Below are 24,407 nucleotides of genomic sequence, written 5' to 3' on the forward strand. Positions count from 1 at the left end.
CTGACTGAGCCTCTCGGGTACCTCTGCTTCTAGTTGCTTAAGTCAGTAACTTTTGCCTGAATCTGGCAGGTTACACTTTCTTTTACATTCTACACAATGGCATTCTGCTTAATATTGTGTTTCAAATAGATTATAATAAAATTATAGTGAAGTATTTCAAACCTCAAGTCTAAAGAGCCAGACTAGAACTGGAGTTTGCTGTTAAAGCTCCCTGGATTTCTCTACTGGATGGAAATATTCCCACAGGATGAGAAAAGTAACCGAGTATCAAAACGTTCAGAAGACCAAATCAGCTTTCTCCAACTGAACCCTTCTGAATTTGGCTGATCTGAAGTCACGTGCTGTTTTCACCTGAATAAACCCCAACCTTTAGAGCTCAAGAACAGCTGGAGAGCTGACACTTCCTTCCCCTCCTGCATCTCTGCTCCCCTGCCTCCCCACCTATTCCAGCCACCTCCTCCTTCCCTTGCCCCAACAGTTACTTTTGGCACAGAGAACCAAAACCAAATTTGAGTGACTTCAAAAAGTTGAATTCCAATTTAAATTAGCAATCACAAGCGTTGACTGCTAGATGGGAGATGTCACAGACCCTTGGGTCCAGGACTTCCAAGCCCCAGAAAAATACCCACGGGGATTTTTATGTATGGGTGACCTCACACCTCCCGTCCTTGCCACAAAACCAGCTTTTCTAGAGCTGCTGCCACATGTTGGCCACACTCTGCCGTGCGGGAGCGACCTGAGGACTCCCACTCTCTGTGACTGTGGGGACAGGAAACGATGAGGGGCTGGTACCCAGAGGGACCCGTGGGGACTGAAGGCACTTGATGCTCTGCACTGATTCCTCTTTGGGGAAGCCCTGGAAGAACAGGCGCTCTCACACATCACCACAAGAACATGCAGAAGACAGGTCTTCCCTAAAACAGGGGGAACACCACCCATGGGAAGTACCTCCTGGAGGAAATCTGAGAGCCTACGGTCAAAACCACTGTCCTACCATAATAAAACTCTCTGGAGAGAAGAGAGGAGAGGTGGGAGGACGATGAGAGTTAGAGGTGGAAGAAGGAAAGATTACACCTTAGGAACGTTCAGAAGATCTTTAGTGCCTTGGGAGGACAAAATAGCACTCCATCCTCCTGGCAACGCAGAGACCGCTAAATGTCACTGATCAGGATCCCCAAGGACGTTTCATCTGACTCTCCCCACCTGACCTTTGGGAGCAAGGGGTCCTGGGAAACACCAGCTGCCCACCCCAGTCCTTCTGCTCGCTCCTACCTGCTGAGCTCGCAGCAGAGCGGTCCTCCTGTACATGTAATCCTCCGATTTGATCACGTACACCATCTTATAGGAGTTCAGTTTGAATTTACACTCCAGCTTGTCCAAGCTCTCCACGTTCTCCATGGACTTCTTACTGTTTCCCTCTTTCCCTTCCTTCTCCTGCTGCTCGCGACCACGCTGACACTTTCGGATCCGCCTCAGATTCCTGCAAACCAGAGAACCCCTCTTGGAATTAGTGTCACCCTCTAGCACTACAAGGCTGGATGTAGCTGGTGGATCTGTGCTGGCCCCTCAAAAGCCTGGCAAACAGCTTGGAGCACAACTGCCCGTTGCAGTCATTCAGGCTCAGGCCCCTACAACAAGTCAGCCCACTTGGGTTTATCTTATTTCTCCAATTACGGCTATCGTGCAATCAACTCCCTGCTCATGAAAAGCCCCGATGTGGCACCTGCTGTTTTCAGGTAGAGGGTTACTGTAAGCTAAGGCAGGACTGCCAGAAAACCAATCTGGCAAGTCACCAGCCCTTGCCCTCTCTGCCACCTGTGGACCATGCCATCTCTCAGTCACAGGAGAGCAGGAGCTTGGGGTGGACCCACAGGCTTTTAGGATGAAGAGCAGCATGGTACCTCTACACCATGCTGCCAGGGTAATGGCTTCTGTCGTAGCATTAAAATACAGGCGAGACTGACTGCCCAGCACTGTGATGGGGCGCAGTTGCTCTGCCCTCTATGGCCAGACACAGCCCATTGGGTGGGGTTCACAGCACAGCCTAACCACTCACCTCGGCAGGAAGACCGGTTTCTGGGCCAGGTGCTCCCGGAGCTCAGGGGAGGTAGAATCGGAGTTGACGTACCGCTCCACGTAGTCTGACCAGCGCTGGAAGCAAGCACAGAGCACAGATCAGCCACTGCCTTCCCACCAAACAACATGGGACGGTTCAGGAGGCTAAGCTGGAAGTTATACAGATGAACACAAGGTCACTTTTGAGGGCTCCGTGCATCTTATCCCCCAAAAGGTGGGTACAATGTTTCTCTATATGGTTTTGAGGGTTTTCTAATCCAAAATAAACCAAGAAGGATTTGCCTACTCACACCACTGAAGGCTTTACGGCGTGTCCTTGCTGTTGCTTTATCTTGTGCTAACGGACCACAACAACAGTCAACTGGACGCCCTCGTCCAGTGCACCCTTAACCATCAGTCAGCTCTCTGGACAAGCTGCTCTTACCTCTGCTTCTACAGGGTCATCAGAGTTCTCCTCTTCTGTGTCCAGCAGTTCAATGGTTAACTGAACTTGACCTCTGCTCTGAATGAACATCAGCTATAAAGAAAAGGCAGAAGGGACTTCAGTAAGAGGTTTCAAATAGAAAAAATAACCCCCACTTCTTACTAGGGCAAAGGGAGAATGAAGCAAGTTGGCATAGTTTTAAGGGAAAAAACTGTGCTTCCCACATGCCTGACAGCAAAGGGAAAACACTAGCCAAACTGCACAGTCTTTGAGGAACAGAAAAATTGTAAAGCTTTTTGAAAATCTTTCTTTTTGTTGTTGTTTTTGGAGTGGTGTGGGTCCTCCTTGAGCCCCCCAAATAAGTTTGAGGGCAAGGGAAGAGAGATTATACACACAGGCTTTCATCCAAAGTACTTTAATTGTTCAGAAAGGGCCTGACCACTTCCTGCACCTTAGGCAAAGGAAGTATGGATTTGATTAGCACAGTGTACCAGGTTTATTTAGCAACGTATGCAGTCAGCAATGATTTAATGCCCAGTCAGTATTAGCAGATCTCCCCACAGTCGACAAAGGCTGAGACACAAGAGAAATGGGAGAGCTTGACCTAACAAATTAAAACCAGTGACAGCAAAGCAATCAATAGGATACAACCCAAAGACATTTATTCATTGCTGTTCCAGGAAATATATTTCTCCTTGAAACCTTGTTTCTGAGGGGCCCTTACAGAAGCATTAACCTGCGTGCCAAAGCTGGGGACATGCCACCAAAACTTTCCTTTCAACTTTCAGAAAGTCCTCAGGGCTCTTGGGTGCCTAAACAAAGCTCCTTTTTTAAAGGACTGGCACATGCTTGCTGCTTTCACACCGCGGTTCGCAGCCTGGCTTTACCTTGAAACAGTTCTCCTCTGACATGAGCTGCTCAGCTTTGCGCTGGTACGCGACCTCCAGAAGAGTACGAGAAGACTGGGAAGCGAGAAGACCTCCTGTTGCTCCGTTGTTGTTCTCCGACAGGTAGAGGTCTGTTACCTGCACGCAGATCTCATCACTCACTATGTGCTGGAGCTGCAAAAAGGAAGAACGTGGGGAAGGTGTTCATCAGGGAGTCTGCTATGTGCCCATCAGCACAGAACAGAAAGAAACAAAGATGTAAGCCTGGGTTTAAGCCCAAGAAAAAAAAAAAAAAAGGCTGAAAAAGCATGAGTTTAAGGCTACGTTTTTAGTAGCTTCTTCCACTTGCAAATGATCTCTGCGGCTATGTAAAAAACCCACAGTATCTTTAAAAAAAATTAGCAGGTGCAGAGTACAGCTACTCAGAGAAAACCTACGGGCAGGGAACACCCTGATCAGCAGCAGGGGAGGAAGGGCTAGAGCACCGTGACATGGTATATCACAGCACAGCGCAGCACAGCGCTGCTGCTGTGTCTGAGGAGAGGGGTGGGAGATTTAGTATGAAATCCTTATTTTGTAGAAGTTTAAAAATCAAAAGTCGCTCGACTGTCTTTTGAATTCAGTTAATCTCTGGACTGAAGTACAGGGCATCTGAAAAGCAGCTCTACCCTTCTGAAAGAGGAAAGACCTTTCAAGCCATTCCACTTCCAGCCTCTTGTGTCTGGTTTTGTTCTTTATGCTACAAAAAGGCACATGAAGAATTTTTCCCTTGGTCACACATTCTTCCTACCAGCCCAATAAAAGGACTAGAGTTTAACAGCCAAAATGAGCTACTCAAACAGCCAGATAAAAGAGACAAAGCTTTTTAGAAAAGGCATGCACTGCTCCTACAACACTGGTGAAAAGGAAAGAAATTATTTAAATGCCATTTAATTCTTTTTTCAAAGTTAAAGCAAGATTAGCTTTGGAGGCACCTTGAAGTTGAACACTTATATCCTAAAACTCCTGGAAAACAAAGGGAGAATTCTATAGACAGAGAAAGGATATTCTCAGTTATTTAAATACATCAGAAATTACCTTTTATCACGTCTCTCTACATCGGTGTTAGAGCTGGGTTAAGAACATCCAGAATTTACTTGCTTACCCCTGAAATTCCCCATTTAAGCATACAACACTCCCCCTCCAATGTGGGCCTGGGCACTCACTGCAGCAAACAACCCAGCTACTTTCTCTACCCTGGACCATCCACCCTCCAGCCTTTGCTGGCAGTCACCTGTCGAACAATGCTCTGGATCAGCTTGTCCATGGTAAAGGCAATGTAGGCATGAATGGTGAACATTTCGCGCAAGGAATCCTCGTACTGTGACGAGTCCATGTTCCCATCCAGGAGATTGCGCACCATGTCCAGGAAGGCTGGGTAATAATCCTCAACATCGATGTCCACTGCAACAAGAGAGAATGAGAGAGATGAACACTCCACCCCTCAGGAAGGGTCACTTTGAGTTTTGGTCCTCAGACTACTCAGTCAAGCTGAAGAGTTACTGGAATAGACTTAAGTTGGTCTTTGATAGACATTTAAATGAGTCCTTTTAAGGCCATGTGTACTTTCATAATCTCTTGCTTTCTAGCTCTAGCCTCCTCCATGAGGTCTTTGTTTCTAAAAGACTTTTTAAAAAGCTTTTAGTTAGGGAACTCAAAGATACTTCAGATACGCAAGTGTAAAATGAAAGCTTTTATGAAATAACTGCTGCATATTACCATTCTGCTATTCGAGTCCCACATAACCCACACGTTCTCATGTCCTCCCTCAATTCAGTGCTGCCCAGTGATAATAAAAGAGAGATCCTCCTGTTTTAAAGGGTCACCGCTGTAACATGCCTGAAGACACCAAGTAAACCCTGTCAACACACTACAAATAGAAGCATCTTTCTTCCCCAGCCTCCCACCAGAAGTCACTCACTAGGCTCCTTCAGTCGCAGCTGGATGGCAGGACTGTCACTCTTGTCTCGCTTTATGCCCAGCACTTCCCTCTCCCACTCCCTTTCCCGCGTCTCCTCTTCGATCTGCCGCTCGGCCTGGGTGCAGATCCTCAGCAGCCGCAAGCACAGGATCTGATGCAGTCGCATGAATATGTACCAGTTGCTGTTCACGTAGAAGAGATTGTAGACCTCATCCATGCCCCGCAGCTTCTGGGCCGTCGTGTTGTTGAACATCAGCTTCGTTTTGGGAGGACTGCCCCCAACACCATTGTGCTTTTTTGCAGCCCCAGTAGCTTCGTCCACATCCATTTCCTCTTCTTCCTCCTCTTCCACATCCGAGAGTTCACCTCGCTGAGCAAACAGCAGGTCTGGAATGAAGTGATACATGATCTGCTTGATTTTGTACTTGTCCTCTTTCTGGATTCCCGTCTGCCGCTTCACATGGTGGATGATGAGAGAGGCAGCATCTTCCAGGATCTGCTTGTCTTCATAGGCTAGTGATAGGTGTGGGCCTGTGGGGACTCCAGCATTGTCTTCTGAAGCCTGCTCTTGCCTCTACAAATGAGAAACACAGCACAACAATTAGTCTCAAACACCTCTCTCCACCCAAGAGCCTTTCAGAAAGCTCTGCCAGTGGTGCAAACTTCCTCTCTCATCGAGCAGTGAGGAACAGGAACTGAAATGGCACTTGCAAACTACATTAGCTTGAGGGAAGGAAACTATTGGTGACCATCTCACCTCATCATAGATGCTTTCAATCTCATTGAGGAGACTCTTTGACCTCAGGACCTTGGTATCATTCTGCTTGAAGTTGATGCCCTGGTGGTCCAAGGATTTCAGGTAATACTTCTCATTCTGCTCTCGCCAGACTTTATTAAATCCTCTCTGGGCTTCTCGCCACTCTTCCTCTTTCATCTTTAACCTTGGATCAAGAAAACAAGGGTGAGCTGAGAGACATAAAAGGTCCCACTCTGAGCATATAAGGAAAACCTAGGCCTGTGGTTCCTGGCCAGAGTTGAGGAGAGCTGAACTCCTTATGAAACGGGCATAAACGAAAGCCGTCCCACAAAACGGAGCTTTACAGGAGGGGCACCCTGCACACACTCTTCTGAATAAACCCCTCTGAGTTCTCTCATGTCTAAGTAACACAGCTCAGGAACAAAGTAGCTTGAAGGCTTGTGCTTCCTCTCGCGGCATGCTGGGACAGCTAGAGGGTTTAGCATCCTTCTAGCCCCACTGTCCGCAGCAGGGAGAGGGGCTGAAGGGACAGGAGAGCCACAAGAGCTGGCCCAGCGCTCTCGGAAATCCCCAGAAAGTCATGTAGCTCCAGCTGCTGAAAAAGGAGTAGCTTAGTTTGGATGATTAACAAAGTTATTGCCTTGCAGCAACCTGAGCTTCCTGGGAATGGACTCCTGAACCTCGACTTACTATCTCAGCCAAAGCAGCCGATGCAGCTCAAGACCCGTCTCACAGGAAGAGTGTCCTTGCAGCAGGGTGGGGAAGCTGTGACCTTGCAGGTATCCTGGGTAAGGCTGTTACCCCCAGCTCTCAGAGCCCTGAGACACAGGAGTGACAGTCCTGCAGGGACGGGAAGCATCTGGGGAAGAGCATCTCCTCCTTACACATCTCCTCAAGCTTCCCCAAGGAGCTGCAGCATCCACTCCCTTTTCTTGACCGAGGAAGGGGAGGTTGATAACAGAAACCGGACTAGGAATCTGAGGGTAACGCAGCCACCGCAATCTGAGCCCATGGTCACATACAGCTGGGGGATTTGGAAAGGGATCAAATTTAGCCTGGGATCAATCCACACAATACAGTGTCCCCATCTTACACACAATGCTGACATCAGGGAAGAAATGCGGTTTAAGAGGAGACAAGAAAAGCTCTACATCCCTCCAGCTGAGCTGGTAAGGTTTTTGTTTCAGAATGGTAATTCCCTCTTTCTAGGTGATGATTATGAAATACTGACCAGAACATAAAATGTACTACTTAAATTACAGCCTTGTGGAGGCCACACCCTTTAGGGGCAGAAATTAGCTGCTTTTACATTAATCTGGATCACATATGGTGTGTTATCCTTTAGTAGAGCCCCTGGGGCAGGGTGCTGGAGCAGTCAATACCTTTTCAGTACAATGGGAACAGCCACGGATGGGTTCTTCCGAAGTCCATCAATGATGTCGGCTGCTTTGTCAGCATATATCCTCTGGAGAGCCTTGCGGTGGATCACCTCCGAAGTGCCACCCAGAGTGTTGTCCAGCCGGAATTTGGCCTGCTCCTCGGCAGACAAGCGCGAGAGTTTCTTTTGGATTGCCTCAAGGACACGGATCGTTGCCAGGTTGGTCTCCAAGACAACATCCAGCTGAAGCGAACAGTGCATTAGCCATCGTTGAATAGATAAAACATGATACTTCACAGAGGCTAACATTTAAGTGACATGAAACAAGAAGCCGTGCATGTTTAACACGATGTTCTCAAGCAGTGGTTTCCATGTTCGGCTGCTCTAAAATAATCCAATTATATTTTATCTGCTACCTAGATAATACTGCGTAAGAATTTAAAGGCTACCAGAACGATACTGTTAGGAAATTACATTTTCCACCTGGGAATAGAACACAATTGACAGTTACTCTACAAAAGGACGTGCTGAACCTGAGCGTATTCAGGTAATTGCCAAGCTAACTTCCATTTCAAGTCAAGATGTCAATCATTGAACATCCTGAACGTATCGCTTTTCAGATTATTACAGGGGAATGCATGTTCTCGTGCGCTACGTGGGCAGTAAGAACAGAAAAGATGCATCGATTATATGCTGGCCATTGAACAATTTCATCTGGAGCGGTGTGAATGAAGAACTCTGCACAAAAAGTGAGGGGCAAGGGTGGTAGCTTGGAGCGAGAGGTGGTTATACAGCCGCTGCTTCTTGCATTAAGAGAACACAAACTTTTATGCAAAATAACAGGTGACAGACTCACAATAAAACCAGATTCTAAGCAGTAGTATTAAAGGTATAATTATATCAAGATCATTAACTGTTCACAGAACCCCAAGCTTTCTGAGACATGAATCAAGGAAAAACAATTTACCTCGAAACGCTCATCCTCGCACCTGTAGATGTGCTCTTCATATTGCGTCTTCTTGGAGCTCACAAACGTGGAGTCTTCGGACCAGGACGGGAAGGAGACCCAGGTGTCATTCAAAACCTTTGAGGGAGACAGGGGGAGACAACAGTCATGGTTAGTCTTCAAGGGGGTCACACTCACCTGGTTGAGCCCAATCTTCTGACGGAACAATATAATTCCCAAGTTGCAAAAATTGTGTGCCCCTTCCAAAGCCCCCTGTTCAGGGGGCAACCCCAAACAGCCAGAACTGAAACCTCCAGGCAGTCTGAAAAATTCATTAGCTAGAGCTATAAGAAAAAACTTGCAAGGGAAGAGAAAGAGAGGTGAAAGGAGCTTTTCCATTACTTTGGATTAGTCAACTGCAACCAGCTGGTTCATCACGTGTGTGATTCACCATCGACAATGCTGGGTGGTCATCACATCAGACACAACTGTTAGACAGTACGTGGTTTCTACCTCCAAATAAGGCTAATTAGCAATATAAATCCATACCCCAGCAACACCTTTCCTGACAAAGCAGCTGAGCACCTGCAGCTTTCACCACCTCCAAAACAGGAACAGAACATTCAGAAAAACCTCAAAAGAGGCCAAAGGCAAAGATTTTGGCAAGCAGTCTTGAAAGTCAGACCCAGTTTTTGTAAACCTGAAGCTTGAACAACTGAGTCATTAGATCGTCACAGGAAGAAAAGTTCGTAACTGCATCACTCAAGACACTTTTGAGAGGCATGTCAGGACTTAGATTAAAAAAAAAAAACAAAACAAAACAAAAAACCAAACAAACAAAAAAACCAAACCAAAACTTACCACTGTCTCTTGCCCAGGTTGTTTTCACTACCTTGCCACTGCTTCAGCTGAACACTTATCACCACTGCTAACTGTGTGACTTGGTCACACATTCATCCTCCTCATCTCTCAAGGAGTGTAAGGACACAAAAAACTTGATGTTCTCAAAAGGCAATCTCCTCGCTCTTTGTTGCGGGTGCCACTGCTGACTGCAGTCACCCAGGGAAGGGATTTCTGGGGCTCTCCCTTCCTCCAGTGAATGCTCTTAAGCAGCATGTTTATTAACTGGCCTTTCAGCAAGATTCCTGCTCACTCATCTCCAAAACATTACCTTCAACACCAGTGAAGGAACAGGATCAGCCAGTACCATTCGCACTTTGATCAAAAGGTCATTACAACACATTAAAGGACTCAACGAGTACATCTGATCCTGCAGCACTTTGCTGGGAGACCAGCTTTGACTCTTAATCAAGGTGGCTGGTTCCCTGTAGGGAGCCAATTTCCCAAAGCAATGCACCATTTCTGAAGACAAGAGGTCTTCTTAGCATTTCAGGTGGAAAGAAAGAAGCATGTGACGGATATGTGGGAGAATCTGCCTATAGAAAACGTGAGAAAATTTTAAGGCTGGACTAGAGACAACTTTGAAAGCAGACTAAGCGAGAATTGGGATAAAAAGGTAGCAGTAATCCTGAATTACGTACCGCCTTGTAAAAGATCCCTGGGATCACATTAAGACTGTGCAGAAAACTAGTTCTGCCATTTCCTACTGTAGAGTTTTTAAGTTTGTAATTTTAATGTTCTTTTTACATGTGTTGTACTATGTAAAACATCATACATATCTAAGGTCCCTACATTTTATTTAAGTAGTTAAACATCACAACTATTTGCTAGGGTTCTTTTTCCAGCTGCTCTCCAATGCTTCACACCACCACTTCACAAGCACCACTGGAGAAGAGCTGATGCCAACAATCAAAGCCACGTGCGTATCGCATCTCCCAGCCAGCTTCCAGCATAACCCATTCCTAGACTGACGCCTCGCCCTGTGCAACAGCTTCTGAACATGATCCAGATGTTTGCAGGAGTGCCAAGTGCTCACTCGCCACCAGGAACACCTCAGGGCGTGCTCACCTCGGGCTCTGACACGTACCACGATGATGCCGAGCCAGGATGGTATGCCTGCACACGCCTGGGTGCAGGAGCAGCATGGCTCAGTGCTGGATCAGTGCTAACCAGATCCACCACAACAGGCAGCTGCCTGGCCCCACCTCCATGCCCAGCACCAGTTCTGGGGCGCAGGCAGCAGCACAACGCTGCTGCACAAGAGCAGACGTGCCCTGACATCCCCGGGAACCTTTTCAGCATAGAACAGGGATATAAAAAAATAAACTCCCCATCCTGTTGTTCTGTTCTCCTTGGCATTGCTCCATCCATTCTATGATTCTATCCCTCCAGGAAGGCTGGGAATAGCCTTCCTCTGTCACACAATTCCCATCCAAGAGCATCTTACCTCTTTACACAGTGGAGTCCGCCCTGTGCACTTGGGTTGCTGGTAGCTCTTGGGTAAGGCTCGGTAGCTGGAGCCCAGTCTTTTACAGGACGCATAGTCTATCTCCATGGCAATCCCCTCGGTAGCCCGTTCCTTCGGATATGTCTCCATGTGAACAGACTCTTTATAACCCAGAAAGTTTTTAAACCAAGTGAACAATTCTGGGAATTTCCTAAAAATAAAATGAACGAAGTGAAAAACTAGCTAAGCAGAAATCAAACACCGCTGAGCTGTGATGCTGAGGCTAAAATTGATTGCTACAGACAGACTGTGCCCAAGAAGACCCTCTGCATTATCAGCCTAGTGATAGAGGACCCTCTCTGCTCAATCCCACTTCCACAGAGCCTGATCAAACTGGAGGCTAGTACCTGTTTGTTGATAAGGTAGTGGATTGCTCTCTTGGTGCAACTAAGGTGCTTTAGCATTATCCCCCCATATTGCCAAGGATACACAGACAAGCACCAATACATCCTCCGCGTGCCTCGTGGGTACAGTCCCTGCGAGACAAGTAAGGAACAGCAGCCAAAGCCTTCACTGCAGGGGCAGCACCCATTGCAGGGTCACATCTAGGTCTCCCATACTACCCTGGTAGTAAACTCAGGCCAGATCCCTAGTTGTCTGTCAATGTTCTTAACCTTAAAACAGACTATTCCTTTCCAAAGGCAGCCAGAAGAAACTGAAAAGTGATTCTGTAACTACACAGCAAAAGGTTTCAGTGCTGAGCAATTGCTTCAACCAGTGCTGCCTCCCCAGACTACACAGTGGCACAAATTGTGAAGAAGCCTTGGCCTGCAAGGCCCAAGTTCGTCTGCTTGTAGAGAAAAGTTGTCTGAAGAATTTATTAGTCTAAAATAGTGCATCTGTTCAACTCCTCTTATCTCATGCAAAGCTCCAGCAATATGAGGAATTGAACCTGTTACTGAGGCTAATTGAATCACTGCTCATTTATTGCTTTTTCATTACATGACAGAAGATAATGTCCAACTTCAGAATAAGAAAACTGTATTATACCTTTCCCAATACAGATATTCACCCTTATAGCTAGGAGCACAGATGGTAGATGAAAGAAATCCAGAATTTTTTCGTCAAATACTTCACCTTTCCTAGCTAAAGGTAGCATCCTGCTGACTAATTCTAGTGGAGCTACAGAAGGAGAGGAAGCTCCTTGGGCAGTTTTTTTTTTGCACAGTACCTAGTGTAATAGGGTCCTGAACCCAATTTACGTTGCTATTGCCTTCTCCCTCGGAACCAGGAACTCAATTCACAGGAAGAAGGAACATTAATCTTGCTGCCCAAAGTTGATGAGAGGATATCGGCTGGTTTTAGCTGACTAATACAGAGTTGTTCTGTACACTGCTGGCAATTATGGAAGTCATGACTTCTATTTAAACTATAGTACTCCTTATCATTTTTGGCTACAAAACAGAATTCATCTGCTTTTTGCTTTTTTGAAATTTTAGTGAGTTTGTACCAGCACTCTTTTTTAGGGGGCATTTCCTATGTAATTAGGCAGCCAACCTTTTCTTGATTGAGATAATCCATGATTCCAGAGCAAGAGACTGCAATAACGCGCTGCTAAATAATTCTGTTTGCTCTTCTGAAAAAGGAAGAAACACAGCAAGCAGTACCAGCACTGCTCTTGAATGCTGCCTGCCTGCCAAGACATAGCTAGGAATCCCTCTCTCACCTCCTCTCGGATAAGGAATAGAAAAGGGCAGTGCAGAAGGAGCATGAAGTTAGAAGGAAAACTGAAGCAGGCCACTTATTGTCCTGCTCCAATAAAGGCAAAGTCTGAAAGCCTAAAGCACATGGCACCTGCACAGTATTAGCCACTGAAAGGCTTCCAAGAACCACCAGTATCTTCCTGCCCATACAGCAGCACATGGCACCTTACTACGTACATTTGTGACACTCAGGCTGAGCCGGAGGGAAAAGGAGATCAGAGAATGCACTGCCACAGAAGCACCTCATGCAATAATTTAGCGGACAGACAATTAAGCAGTGGCAGGCTATCCAGATAAAAGTCGAGCTAACCAACAGCAGAGTAAGCGGGCAGCGCAGGGGGATTCCATCTCAGATGTACTTTTTGGCCCAAGAAGCGACCACCCAGCTCCCAGAGCGGCGTTCCTCCTCCTCCGTGCCACGCAACCATATGAGATGCATTCCCCTGCACAGCCACAAAGGTTAGCGTTTCTTTCCTGGCTTTGCAACAGAACCAGACCAAGTGGATTAAACTTCTCACCTCACATAAGGAAACGGGCTCCACTTACCCCAGGAATGGAGAAACGAGCTGCACGAGCTCAGCCCGGGAGATCACCTCCTGGTTGAAAATAACCAGGCAGCGAAGGAAGTTTTCATATGCTTCTGTGCTACGCAGAGCCTTGCGGACCTTATAGAGAGAAGAAAACAGTTGCTGTCAGGGTGAGATCAAGCTGTGTATGCTATCGCTGTCCAGGAGACCTGGATTCAACACTGTGCTTCCCACCGATGCACGGAGATTACACATGGAACAAGACCGCAAATCTTTAAGTAAGCTGAACAGAGGGTAACTTGCCCCGTACACAGGGCCGGACAAACAGATACCAATGTGAGCCATCGCCATGCTGTGTATGCCCTGCAACATCAGCACCCAGTGCATTACTCTGAAGAAAGGAGTTCCAAGTGACAAATGAAATCCCTCAAAGAACCCCCAAACAGCTGGATTACAAAACGCTGGAGTCATGGACAACGTCAGTCGTAACTGCAGCACCACAAACCCACCCAGGCTGCCTTTAAACACCAGAGAATACTGCAAGTAGGGAGCAGGGGTAAGAGACCTGTGCCGTGGGTAATACTGCTCCAGCCTCTGCCTGCATTACAGCTTGCATTATCACAGATAAGCCAGCTTCTGTAACCCTTATCTTCACAGTACGAGGAAACCGAACAATTCATCCCAACACCATTACCTTTCCCTCGAGAACAGTTAGCATCTACACATCAGACAGAGATCTATCATCATTAAGATATTCGTCGTTATGGTCATAATTCTACAAAGGGGATTTCTAGGTTTACTCATGTTAACACCTACACATCCTCCGAGCAATAGATTGGTTCCCAGTTACCATTAACTGGTCTACAGCATGCTGCAAAATGCACCCCATCATCAGGGAGCAACTAAGATTTTCATCGACACATGAATATTACTTAAAAGGCTTGTTTACATTCACTATATACTCCCCTCTGAGCCATAAGGAAATGTATGGACCTCTTAGGGAAGACACCAAGGTACCACTTGGAAACATCCCGCATATCCTTCATTTGTTCTGTGTGGTAAACCAGCAACAGGTAACAACTGTGCAATTAATTAGATTCATCTCTCAGGGAAAAAAAAAAACCAACGTCGACATGAATCAGCTGCTTTGTAAACTGAGCTCCCACACTGCAGGCAGCTGGTTGCTGATGGGTACAGCAAGCTGTGCCAACACAGCAAGACACGCCACGCACATCATCAGTTGTACGGGGATTTCACAAAGGTGGGAAAAAAATTGGAGTCTGTGTTACAGGAAAAAATTCCCATTCCTTCAAATAAGTGGCGTCAGCAGTGGGTGAAAAGCTGTAGAATGACCTTTGGGGAAAAGACACGAATATCCATGTAAAAGAGATCACCAGCCTTTTAAAAAAAATTCAATGGATCTGACTTAGGGGTCGCATGATACATCTGAGGTCAAGCTGACAAATGTTATCAGGGTGGTATATATACCACATACTTCACTGTGATAAAAATCCAGATGTATACACGCTAAGAATATAAATAGGAGAAAACCGTCTCGCATCATTGAATCTTGCTTCTCACCTTCTCAAAGAAGAGAGATTCTGTCCCCACACCATGTTTGCTGGCTTCTGCCAAAGACTGGTCTTTTAAACCAAGCAGCTTCGGTTTCTTCTGTTAACAAAAAACAGAAAGGCAAGAAAAAAGAGGGGCTGTTCAGCAGAGCAAGTTGCCATATTTTGATTATTTATCACACAAGGGTTTCAGCTTCCTGACTTCACCATTTGCTTTCAAATAAAAGAAAGGTGGCTTTTTGGGAAGGAAACTTGCATGAAAGTGTGTCACAAGTTAATCTATTAAAGGTTAATCAGTACCATAGAACTCCAAATATTTTTAATACACTGTTGCATCCTTTTCTGTAACTAGTTGATTGAAACGGTCACTGATTGTAGCGTATCTCATTTTTCTAACTAGTTTGCAGAATTACCAAATCTCTTTTTTTTCCAATCACTCACCCAGTTCTTTAAGTCTTACACCTCTCTCAAATTAGTGTATTCCTTTTTTCTCTCTTGCATTCCACTGCAAGATCCTTTATTTTCCCCATACCAGCGCTGCACTCCACATCCTCAGAAAGGCTAAAAGCTGCCTCCAAAATTTGTTTTATTTTGCTGCCCTTTATTTGAAGAGGAGGAGAAAGGGCAGAAGGGGAAGTAAATCACTGGCTTTAAATGATACAATTACGTGTGCTGATGCTTTTCATCACAAAGCAAGATAAACCACCTTCAAATAAAGCAGGCAAACTTGTCCCTAACACACAAACGCTAAACCACCTGGCCGCGAGACCATTTTTATTACTCCACAAAGCCTTTCTCTCTCAAAACATGCATCATTTGAAAAGGGCAAACTCTGCTAGGAGAATAATCGTTCGTCATTGTATTATAAAGTTTATCATAGGAAAGATGAACAAACACGATTCCGCTGCATCTGCTCCAAGTTCTACTACAATAAAGCTTTCAGGCACACCTTTATCTTTCCTCCAGCTTATCTTCCCACGTGCCTTGGAAACATCGCTACAAATTTTAGACAAACTTATATTGTGACTTTACTGATACTTTTGCCTCCACACCCCACATCTTTCCCTCATTACCAAACCCTGCTTTGTTAACCGATAAAACTACTCCCACGCATTCTGCAGCATCCTAATAAAGTGGGGAAAGCCCTATTTTTCCCAAGCCAGTAACTATTACCACCCTCAGGTACAGATAACACCATCAGTTTGTGAAAATCAGAGACAAAGCCTGGCGCTTAGAAACAAGGAATTCAGAAAGTTTCCTTTAAAGGCACGCATGAGTTTCTGTTTTCTCAAACTGCAGCCTGCGCCACAAAAATTGCACAGACTTGTACAATGCATCTCTGCCACAGCCTCCTGGGAAAAACAGGGCTGCTGAACGAGCAGCACACACTCTTACCTTCACCGGAGGGGTTGCTCCAGTTCCCGAGTGCCGTCGGATCTGACAGCCATTCTGGTTGGGTCTTTGCTGTTTGTTGTTGAGCTGTGGCTTCTTCACCGTGCCACCGTGATCATTTCTTACCGATTCCACTTTCTCTGCAGTTGTCTTACTTAACAGCTTATTTAGAGACAAACCCATAAGACCATTAGAGCTGAATTCCACGCATCCAGGCAAAAAAATATGCCTGCTCTTCCTAGCTCTAGATGACCAATGTATTTTACCGCAGTTATTGCGGTCTCAACCCTTTTAGGCAAAGGGATTGTATTTAAAAGACAAGTCATGGCCAGAAAACAGTCTATCACCTTGACCCCATTCCCACACTCAGTAAAAGATCACTCCAAAAAAAACCCAAGAAACAAACAGCAAAAGCACATTTTTCTGAACTCTGGCTACATACATGACAGTTTTCCACTAGGTATTTCAGTTCCAGTCTATCTCCAAGAAGACTCACCACAGAGCTGTTGGCATCAGGCAGGAACTGCCCGAACTCCGAGAGCAGATCCTCCTGGTTCTTGAAGAGGCGAGCCACCTGCGCATACACCTCCTGCTCCGTCAAAGCCGGTGTGTAGTTACCTCCTGCCTCCTTCGCATTTCGCTGCTCTTTCTGTCATAGGAAAAGGGACAAGTGTCAGAAGAAAGGATTTAAGTGACAAAGAAAAACAACAAAAAAAAACCCTCAGTGATATAAAGAATGAAAAAGCAAAGGTATCAGCATCTTACATAAAGAATCATACTATATACACACTAAATACATATACTTGTACACACTATAAATATATACTAAATGGCCAGCTGGCCCTGGACTAGTAGGACACTGATCAAGGAAGGAGTTTCTTTACTTTTAACGTAGTACTCCTGCCAAGAGACAACTCTCTTCCTGACCCACGCTCACGGAAAAATGCGAAATATGATTTTTAAAAAGGCATTTCAGACACTTGCAAATAAAGATAGATGATGGACTGAAATCTATTATTTCATGCTGCTATGTAATCTTCTAATTTGCAAGAACTCTGCTTAGCTTGCTGGCCAGTGCTAATCCAGCAGAAGAACCAAATGCAAGTCTTGGACAGGCACAGTTAGCTCCCATAGCAAAGAAAGAGAAATAACCATACATATACTCAAACCTGCACTGTATCACTCACCTGATATGTATGGAGGATCTCCAGAAAGGCTTTGTAGATGTCTGGCTGTCCCTGGAACCGATTCTTGATCTTGTTGACATAGTTGATGGCATGATTAAACTCAACAGGCTGATTGTTCTGCAGGGACGGTGTGGTTCCCAGAGAGATTGTCACAGGCGTATGAGGTTGGACCGGTGGTGAGCGTGGTGATGCATATGGTGGAATCGGGGGAGTTTGCTGGCTGGCAGGAGTATGTGCCTGCAACTGTGATGGCTAAGAAGAAAAGAAGCCATGTTAGAAATCACCAGGTTCCTTTATGTTTGGAATAAAGGCATTTTTATTCCGCGTATGGACCATATCCAGAGGAAACAAGCCAGAATATAACTGTATCTGATGCCAATGGTGGAACAACGTGGATTCAGTAGAGATACCTCTGAGCTGGAACATCACAACTGGACGAAATCTCCTGCTACCACATCCAGTAAAACAACCTCTTCCCATATACCAGCCCTGGATGACTTTTGCTGCACTTCTGTAAAAGACTGGTCTTTTTAAACTGCTGCTGAACAATTATTCCCTTCACAGGTCTAGGGAATTTTAACAATATCTTTCATAAACTGAATGTTTCCTAGTGGCTGTGTAAGCAGAAACTGCTGTTAAGAGTCAAAATTAAGAAATACCATTTCACAGTCAGGGTTGGGTTTTAAAGATTAACAGAAGCACAAATACGGGTAGACTTAGCAGAAAAAAAAACTATTACCCAAAGCAAATAAATAGATAAATATTCAGTGGGCCAGTAGAGACTACAATTCATCAGGAAGACAAAACACCCGGACCATTCAAGCTGTTGCTTAATTGCTTTTGACTGAAATCTGACAAGACACACATACTATCTCAAAAATTTAACAGAGCCAAAATGCACAGGCATGGCTTGCTCCAACACTGCAAGTTATTTTGCCCCTAGTGAAGAATTCTGGGATGCATAAAGTAAGGCAACGGCAAGGGAAAACTGGATTTCTTTCAATATTGAGACAAAGAGCAGGCAGATAAGGCTCTCAGAGTAATTATTTTGAATACTCTTAATAGACACCTAACAGCCACAGGAAAATTCAGCAGCGGTTTTGAGGTGGCAATTTTAAATGCAAATGGAAGTACTCATTCCTGTCACCTTCCAAACTTCAAAACATGTACTACGCAGAGTTTTCACTACTGACAGTGTGGATAACTGTCTCAGGATGGCCAGAAGCATCCTATTACAAGATCCTGCCTTGCTTACCTACAACTTCACCTGTCTGGTAAGGAAATCTCACCTCAGTGTCCCTCAGGTTCATTTTAAAGTTTCAGCAAAAATAGTTCAACTCTTTGCAGGATGATGAAACAGGGAGAAAACCACTTAGCCCACAGTGATGAGAAAGAGACTGCTACTTCTTCACTGAGAACATGCCCTACTACTTCAGGGAAAATCCTTGAAATCTGGCACAAGTAAGTTAATTCCTGAATCCCTTAGTTTTGCAGTTTTCAGCTTTGCAAACCTTTTAGCACATTTTCCGTTGCCACTACTCAACAGGAGGTTGCAAGTCCCACCAGTGTTTGTCTAGAGATCATCTTATTGCCACATTTTAAATCCTGTTGCTTTCTAACTGCATATTCCTTTTTTTTTTTTCTTCTCCAGCCAATTGTTAGCTGATTGTACAGTTTAGAGATTAACCCTTGAAACTTTGGGGATTCTTTCCCTCCCTAAGGCTCGCAAATCTTTCCACATTTTGAGGCTGAAATACATAATATTTTGTCTAGGGTAAGCTTCCTGAATGCCTCTTATATTATCCTATTCTGTTTTCAGTCACATAAAATAGATCTGTTGGACAGTAGCATCTGGGTTATATCTAAAGCACAGAGTCAAATTCCCTTCGTTATTGAAAGGTCTCAGTTTCAGGTGCACAAACTGATACCTAAAGGCAACATCACGGTCATTGTGCCTGAACTCTTCCACTTTAGATTTTGCCAATAACTCCTGTACCCATCCAGCTGATGGCTGAACTAGATTCTTTTACACAAAACATCCAATCTGAAAACAAGACTTCAAGCAATGCAGAATCTACCAAATAACTAATCAAGCTCTTCTAAAGGCTTAATTGCCCCAAGCATTTGAAACCACACACACACACTTTCACACCAAGAGCAACACCTTTATCACAGCCTCTGTCTTATGGGGAATTTCTTGGGACTTCAGTTGTCCTGAGACAATATACACAAAAGCAGGCAGTTCAACATGTGCCCAGTGCTTTAATTAGGAAGCCCTTCTTGCAAAGTCAAATGCATTTCAAGGAGCTTTTTCCTGGGGCTGCTGGATCACTCCCTGAATAACACGTGTACATTTTACCAGATGCTCTGAGCATCTTTCAGTTCCCCACTGAAAGCCACAAGGCTTTTCCAAACCCTTAAGGTGGCTTATTTGAATTATTGTCAAATCAACTAGGACACATCTTGAAGTTTGGAAAGGAGAAACTAATCCAGCAGCAGAAGCACAACACACGCAGGTTCACAAATACTATGAAAAAGCAGGGTGTAAGTTCCTTTTTCGCTCTCTAGCTCCATATCAGTTTCGGCTGGAGGCAGCAGGATCCCCGTGTTATCAATGTATGTCACTCAAAGTCTCTCACCTTACTGATTTTGGCAGGTGGTGGCTGCGGCGCTGGCTGTGCTGGTGTTGGGGTTGATTGCGCTGAAGGCTGCGACTGATGCTGCGGCTGGGGCTGCGGCTGGGGCTGCAAGCCGTGAGTGGGGATCTGATGAACCTGCCCTGGTGTTGTCACATTCACCATATCATTCGTCTGCACCTCAATCTTGTAGCCAGGTGGCAAGAAGGTGTTGAAACCCATGATCAAGTCTGGGTGGCCCTTGAAGAGCTGTGATACGCGGCTGATCACTCCCGGAGTGTCAATACTGAAGAAGGAGTAAGACCAAAAGGTCACAATTCTCGAAGACCCTTTCAGTGGTACACCGAGTTCTCCACACAAAAATTTTCCATTAGAATTTTTACCTTGTCACCTCTAACCTATGAAACAATGCAAAACTGACTCCTATGAACACACTACTGAACTTAAGAACGACATTAGAATTATTTTATTAGCCCAGACAGCATTTTATGAGATCTAGTCCCAAGTCTGACCATTGTTAATGGGCAGACAACCAGAGAGCCAGATCAGCCAGCTATCAAGGCTGAACTGTGAACTCCCACTCTAAGCAGAGATTTAGTATAAACGAAGGGATGCATTTAACTTTCAGGAAAGAAAGCACACAACTGCTTTTACGCTACTGCTAGAGGTGTGTTACTCTGCACGTGGAAGGACAGAATTTAGCTCCTGCTCTGTGCTCCCATGCCCACGTATACTCTTTCTAACCTGGAAGGAAGCAGCAAAATGCAGCTTATTACCTTTGAGATTTAAATTCCTTCATAATATCCAAGAAGTCATTGTAGACCTGTGGCTGGCTACCAAACTGCAGCTTCACCTGGTCAAGATAAGACAATGCATCCTCCACCTGGAGGCAGAGCAGACAGGTTATATTAGCAGAGAAGATTTTATTTCACTTCCCATTGTTCTGTGAAACACGCATTATTTGAAAACCCAGCTGGTAGTCCTGAGCCTGGGCAGGGAATTAAGGAGTAAAAGATCATGAACCTGGTTAGTGTACTACCAGCACCATTTGAAGAAAAGATACTCGCTCCCCACTCCTGGCTCAGAAGATAAAACTGGACCAAAAAGACACAAAAAGGAAAAAAAAAAAGCAACACAGATCAGCAGAATTACTCAAAGAAAAAAAAATATACTCCAAATTTACCATCACTGAAGTGACTGCTAGGGTAAACAGAACTAGACTGAGTATTTTTCCTGCATTTATATGTGGAAATTATTATGGAAGTCTAAGAAAAAGCAGAAAGTGGAAATGACATATTCAGTGTAGTAGATGTCTGCCAGGTACACACTTGCACTTTTCAAAAAGCCAGACATCTCAGTTCGACATACAAGGATTTTGAAAATGGCAACTGTGGGCGGTAAATTGTTTTACACCTCAAACAGCAAGAAGTTTATGAACTGTTCGTGTACCAACATCCAATTTTCAGATGTACTGAAAGAACAGCCACAGCCTAAAGCAAGAGCTCTGGGTCCCTATCACCTCCAACAGCCAGGCCATCAGCTGCAAAAGCTACACACAGGACCTCTCTTTCATCTGAAATTAAACAACAGCAAAGGAAGAAAGACTATTATGTATAGCCCCAATATTGCATCGGCAGAGGATTTGCCATCACTTTTCACTGGGAGAAAGAATCACACATTTTGAAACCATTTTCAGAGGTCTCTAGAAATGAAGTGTCCTACATTCAGCAAAAGGAACGGGCCTCTCACCCAACAAGGTAGTGGGTTCCACCAAAACTGGAAGAGACTTGCACCGTATTTGGAAGAGACTAGGAAACTGGCATCAATTCATATATATGTGCTTTCTCGCTAGAGATGAACCTAATGCAGCTACTTAGAGGGGTTATTTTTGGTGCATTTTTCTTTTTTAAGGATTTTATGGCACATAATCCGAGAATAGAGCCTTCCTTACTCCCAAATTACTCCCACACAACCACCCACATATGCCATGTGTTCAGAAAAGCACCAAGTGTTTTGGTAATTTAACCCATTCATATGAATACTCCAAGCAATACTTCTTCCTTTTCCTTCCTGCCCCAAATCTTTTCCTAGCAAGTTCATTTTTTATTATGGTATTTGAAACAACAGGGTTTCAGCAGAAAGAGAAGTCCCTTTCTGGATTCAACAGTCTTCCAAACAGGAAAAGCACCTAAGCCTTGTCAAGAAAGCTTTCAGGAGGTCACCAGCTGGCTTTGCAGGGAGGCCTCCCTTACAGACCGAATAGAAGGCAGCCCCCGGTTGCCTAAGGATTTAGGCAGAGGTTTGTTTACTTAAGGCAGCAATGCTCAGCATTACCTTGAGCCTCTGGAACTGCTGCTGCCCCTGCACGGGCACGGCTGGTGGGGTGGGGTGCGTGTGGCTCTGCACCACCTGGCTCCCATGAGGCTGCACCGGCGCGGTGTGGTGGTGGCCGCTGTGGACGGCTGCGATGGCTGGCCCATGGCTGCCCGAGCTCTGCGGCACGGCCGACACCTGGCAAGGTAAAGAGGACATCACGTATGGCTATGGCTTCGTGGCCGCCTCCGCTTGCTGCACAGGCGGAGAGCAAGATCGGTCTTCCCAGATCCAGGTGTACCAGTAACATTTTAAGGAAGCAGAACACAGTCAGTTTGACCTTTAACCATGACTGCTAACAACGTTACTCAAAAAATATCTTATGTTTTCTTCAACAATGACCCAGAGAGACCTAAAAACGAAACAACTCTCAACCTATACTCCAAATACAGGAGAGCCCTCTCTGCAAACACATCACAAACGCAGGTTCTCTCCAGCCTGCAGACTCACTGGCTGTCTAGTTACTAACATAAAGACCTGCAAAAGGGGCCTAAAATTGGATTTTTAAGTCTGACAGAATCAAGGTTCTCTCTTTTCTCTACAACACTTAACTGTCACAAGCAATAATCTGAATGAACGAATCTCTACAAGCTTCTACACTCTTGCCATTCATTTTGGATACTGGAAGTCAAATTGTGGCTCTCTGGCCCCAGCAGACTCAGGGAAACACTCAGCTTAGTATCTCCCCTAGAAAAACAGGGAAAGGAACAAAAGGCATGCACTTTTCGAGTCTCCTTCACACATTAAACCAGAAAAGCTTCAATTTGGAAAATCCATTAAGGCAGCCGTTAAAAAAATTTTTTAAAAGTAAATTACTTTTCATTGTACACAAACTTAGTTTTCCATTCAAGCCTCTTTTAGATGGGATATACTTTTTTTAATCCTTCTCATGAACAAGAAACAATTTGCTTGCTGGTCCATCCAAGTTCTTTTTAGGAAGGACTGCCAGCATAAACACACCCTCTTCCAGTCCCTGCAAGTGTCTGCCTGTAGGCTCTTCAGCTCTGTGGCGGCTGCTGCTATCGGTGTGAACAGCCCTTCTGCAGAAGTAAGGAAGAAGCTGTGTGTAAAATTAGGCACTAGACGGGGAGAGCAGCTCACCAGCAACACAAGCGTGGAAGATGCAACATGCCAAAAACATGGCAAAGACAAGTAACACAGGAGCAGCCTTTCCCTGGTCTTTCACTGGGAGGTATCCCCAGCACACTCTTAAAGTACATTTTTTTTCTCTCCCCAGCTGACAGCTGCTTGCAAAGGAGGCAAGAGAGGGAAGAGTGCCACCTAATGACTCTGGGGTAATGTCTTCTGAAACATTTCAGTTTTCCTGAAAGTCTCCAATCTCAATGCTGATCTGATCCAGTCTGTTAAGCTTAAGATCACCCATGATATCATATGCCTGTGACAGAGCAACCACAAGAACAAACCTTTTCCTGGTAAAGAAAAGAAAAATGGAGAAGCAGCCCTGCACACATTTGCCTCTAGGATTCAGAGACCGTGATCTGAGAGAATCATTGAAAGAATCATTTTCAAAAAAGCCAAATGACACCACGTTTGTTCAGGTGGCTCTGAACATGAATGAAGCCGATATAGTCTTAGAGCAAGTGCTTAAAATGAGAGGTATGACATTTGTCCAATTGTCCAATCCTGGTTTCTCTTTAGGAAGCCCTGGTTACTAAAATAAACTTTGTCTAAAATACAGAATTCTACTGTGAAATGACACAGTGCTGGCTGGTGACGCAGCAGGACAGCAGCTGCTCCCCCGAGATGCAGCTAAGGGACAAGCGCACGCACCTGGTAGCTGGGAGTTACCGAGTACTGAATCCCCGTGGCAGACTGCATGGTCTCCGAAACCGCCTCATAGACCGGAGGTGCCGGGGCAAGCACGCGGTGCTGGTGTTGAAAAGCTTCGGTGCTGCTGGTGATACGTCTCTGCTGCGACGCATACACGGGTGACTCCTGCTCATCCAATCGCCGCTTCATTCTGAACTCATGCTCGGGAAGCACTACAAAACCTGTTAAAAAGAGGCCAATTAACAAACGCAATTGATTCATCGCTCCCTGCCAGCGCCATGGATGCTAAGTTCACCAAGAGCAGGCAGGGCAAGTTTCTGTCTATTCATTTAGGTTACTGGTATCTCGAGATAGGAAAGTGGAATTAAGATTCAGCTTTCTGCATAAAATAA

General features: G+C 45.2%; 1 protein-coding gene across 3 annotated transcripts in view; it reads right to left on the reverse strand.

The window, feature by feature from the left end:
- The window catches only part of SIN3A (SIN3 transcription regulator family member A), a 36,197-nt gene that overhangs the window by 2,674 nt on the left and 9,116 nt on the right, over positions 1–24,407 (reverse strand). For all 3 annotated transcript variants that reach the window (XM_087743106.1, XM_087743105.1, XM_087743108.1), the window contains exons 2-20: positions 24,016–24,236; positions 22,186–22,362; positions 20,628–20,734; positions 19,855–20,137; positions 17,216–17,467; positions 16,525–16,677; positions 16,032–16,190; positions 14,647–14,736; positions 13,085–13,203; positions 10,776–10,986; positions 8,450–8,566; positions 7,487–7,725; positions 6,105–6,288; positions 5,348–5,921; positions 4,661–4,830; positions 3,388–3,561; positions 2,501–2,593; positions 2,057–2,151; positions 1,273–1,480 (exon numbers count right to left, since the gene is read on the reverse strand). In XM_087743106.1, coding sequence (XP_087599232.1) covers positions 1,273–1,480; positions 2,057–2,151; positions 2,501–2,593; positions 3,388–3,561; positions 4,661–4,830; positions 5,348–5,921; positions 6,105–6,288; positions 7,487–7,725; positions 8,450–8,566; positions 10,776–10,986; positions 13,085–13,203; positions 14,647–14,736; positions 16,032–16,190; positions 16,525–16,677; positions 17,216–17,467; positions 19,855–20,137; positions 20,628–20,734; positions 22,186–22,362; positions 24,016–24,204 — 3,594 coding nt within the window. In that variant the 5' untranslated portion in view covers positions 24,205–24,236. The remainder of the gene's footprint in view (positions 1–1,272; positions 1,481–2,056; positions 2,152–2,500; positions 2,594–3,387; positions 3,562–4,660; positions 4,831–5,347; positions 5,922–6,104; positions 6,289–7,486; positions 7,726–8,449; positions 8,567–10,775; positions 10,987–13,084; positions 13,204–14,646; positions 14,737–16,031; positions 16,191–16,524; positions 16,678–17,215; positions 17,468–19,854; positions 20,138–20,627; positions 20,735–22,185; positions 22,363–24,015; positions 24,237–24,407) is intronic.

Source organism: Nipponia nippon, unplaced genomic scaffold, assembly GCF_047370975.1.
Source record: "Nipponia nippon isolate SJK-2023a ecotype South Korea unplaced genomic scaffold, ASM4737097v1 scaffold_9, whole genome shotgun sequence".
NCBI classification, from domain to species: Eukaryota; Metazoa; Chordata; class Aves; order Pelecaniformes; family Threskiornithidae; genus Nipponia; species Nipponia nippon.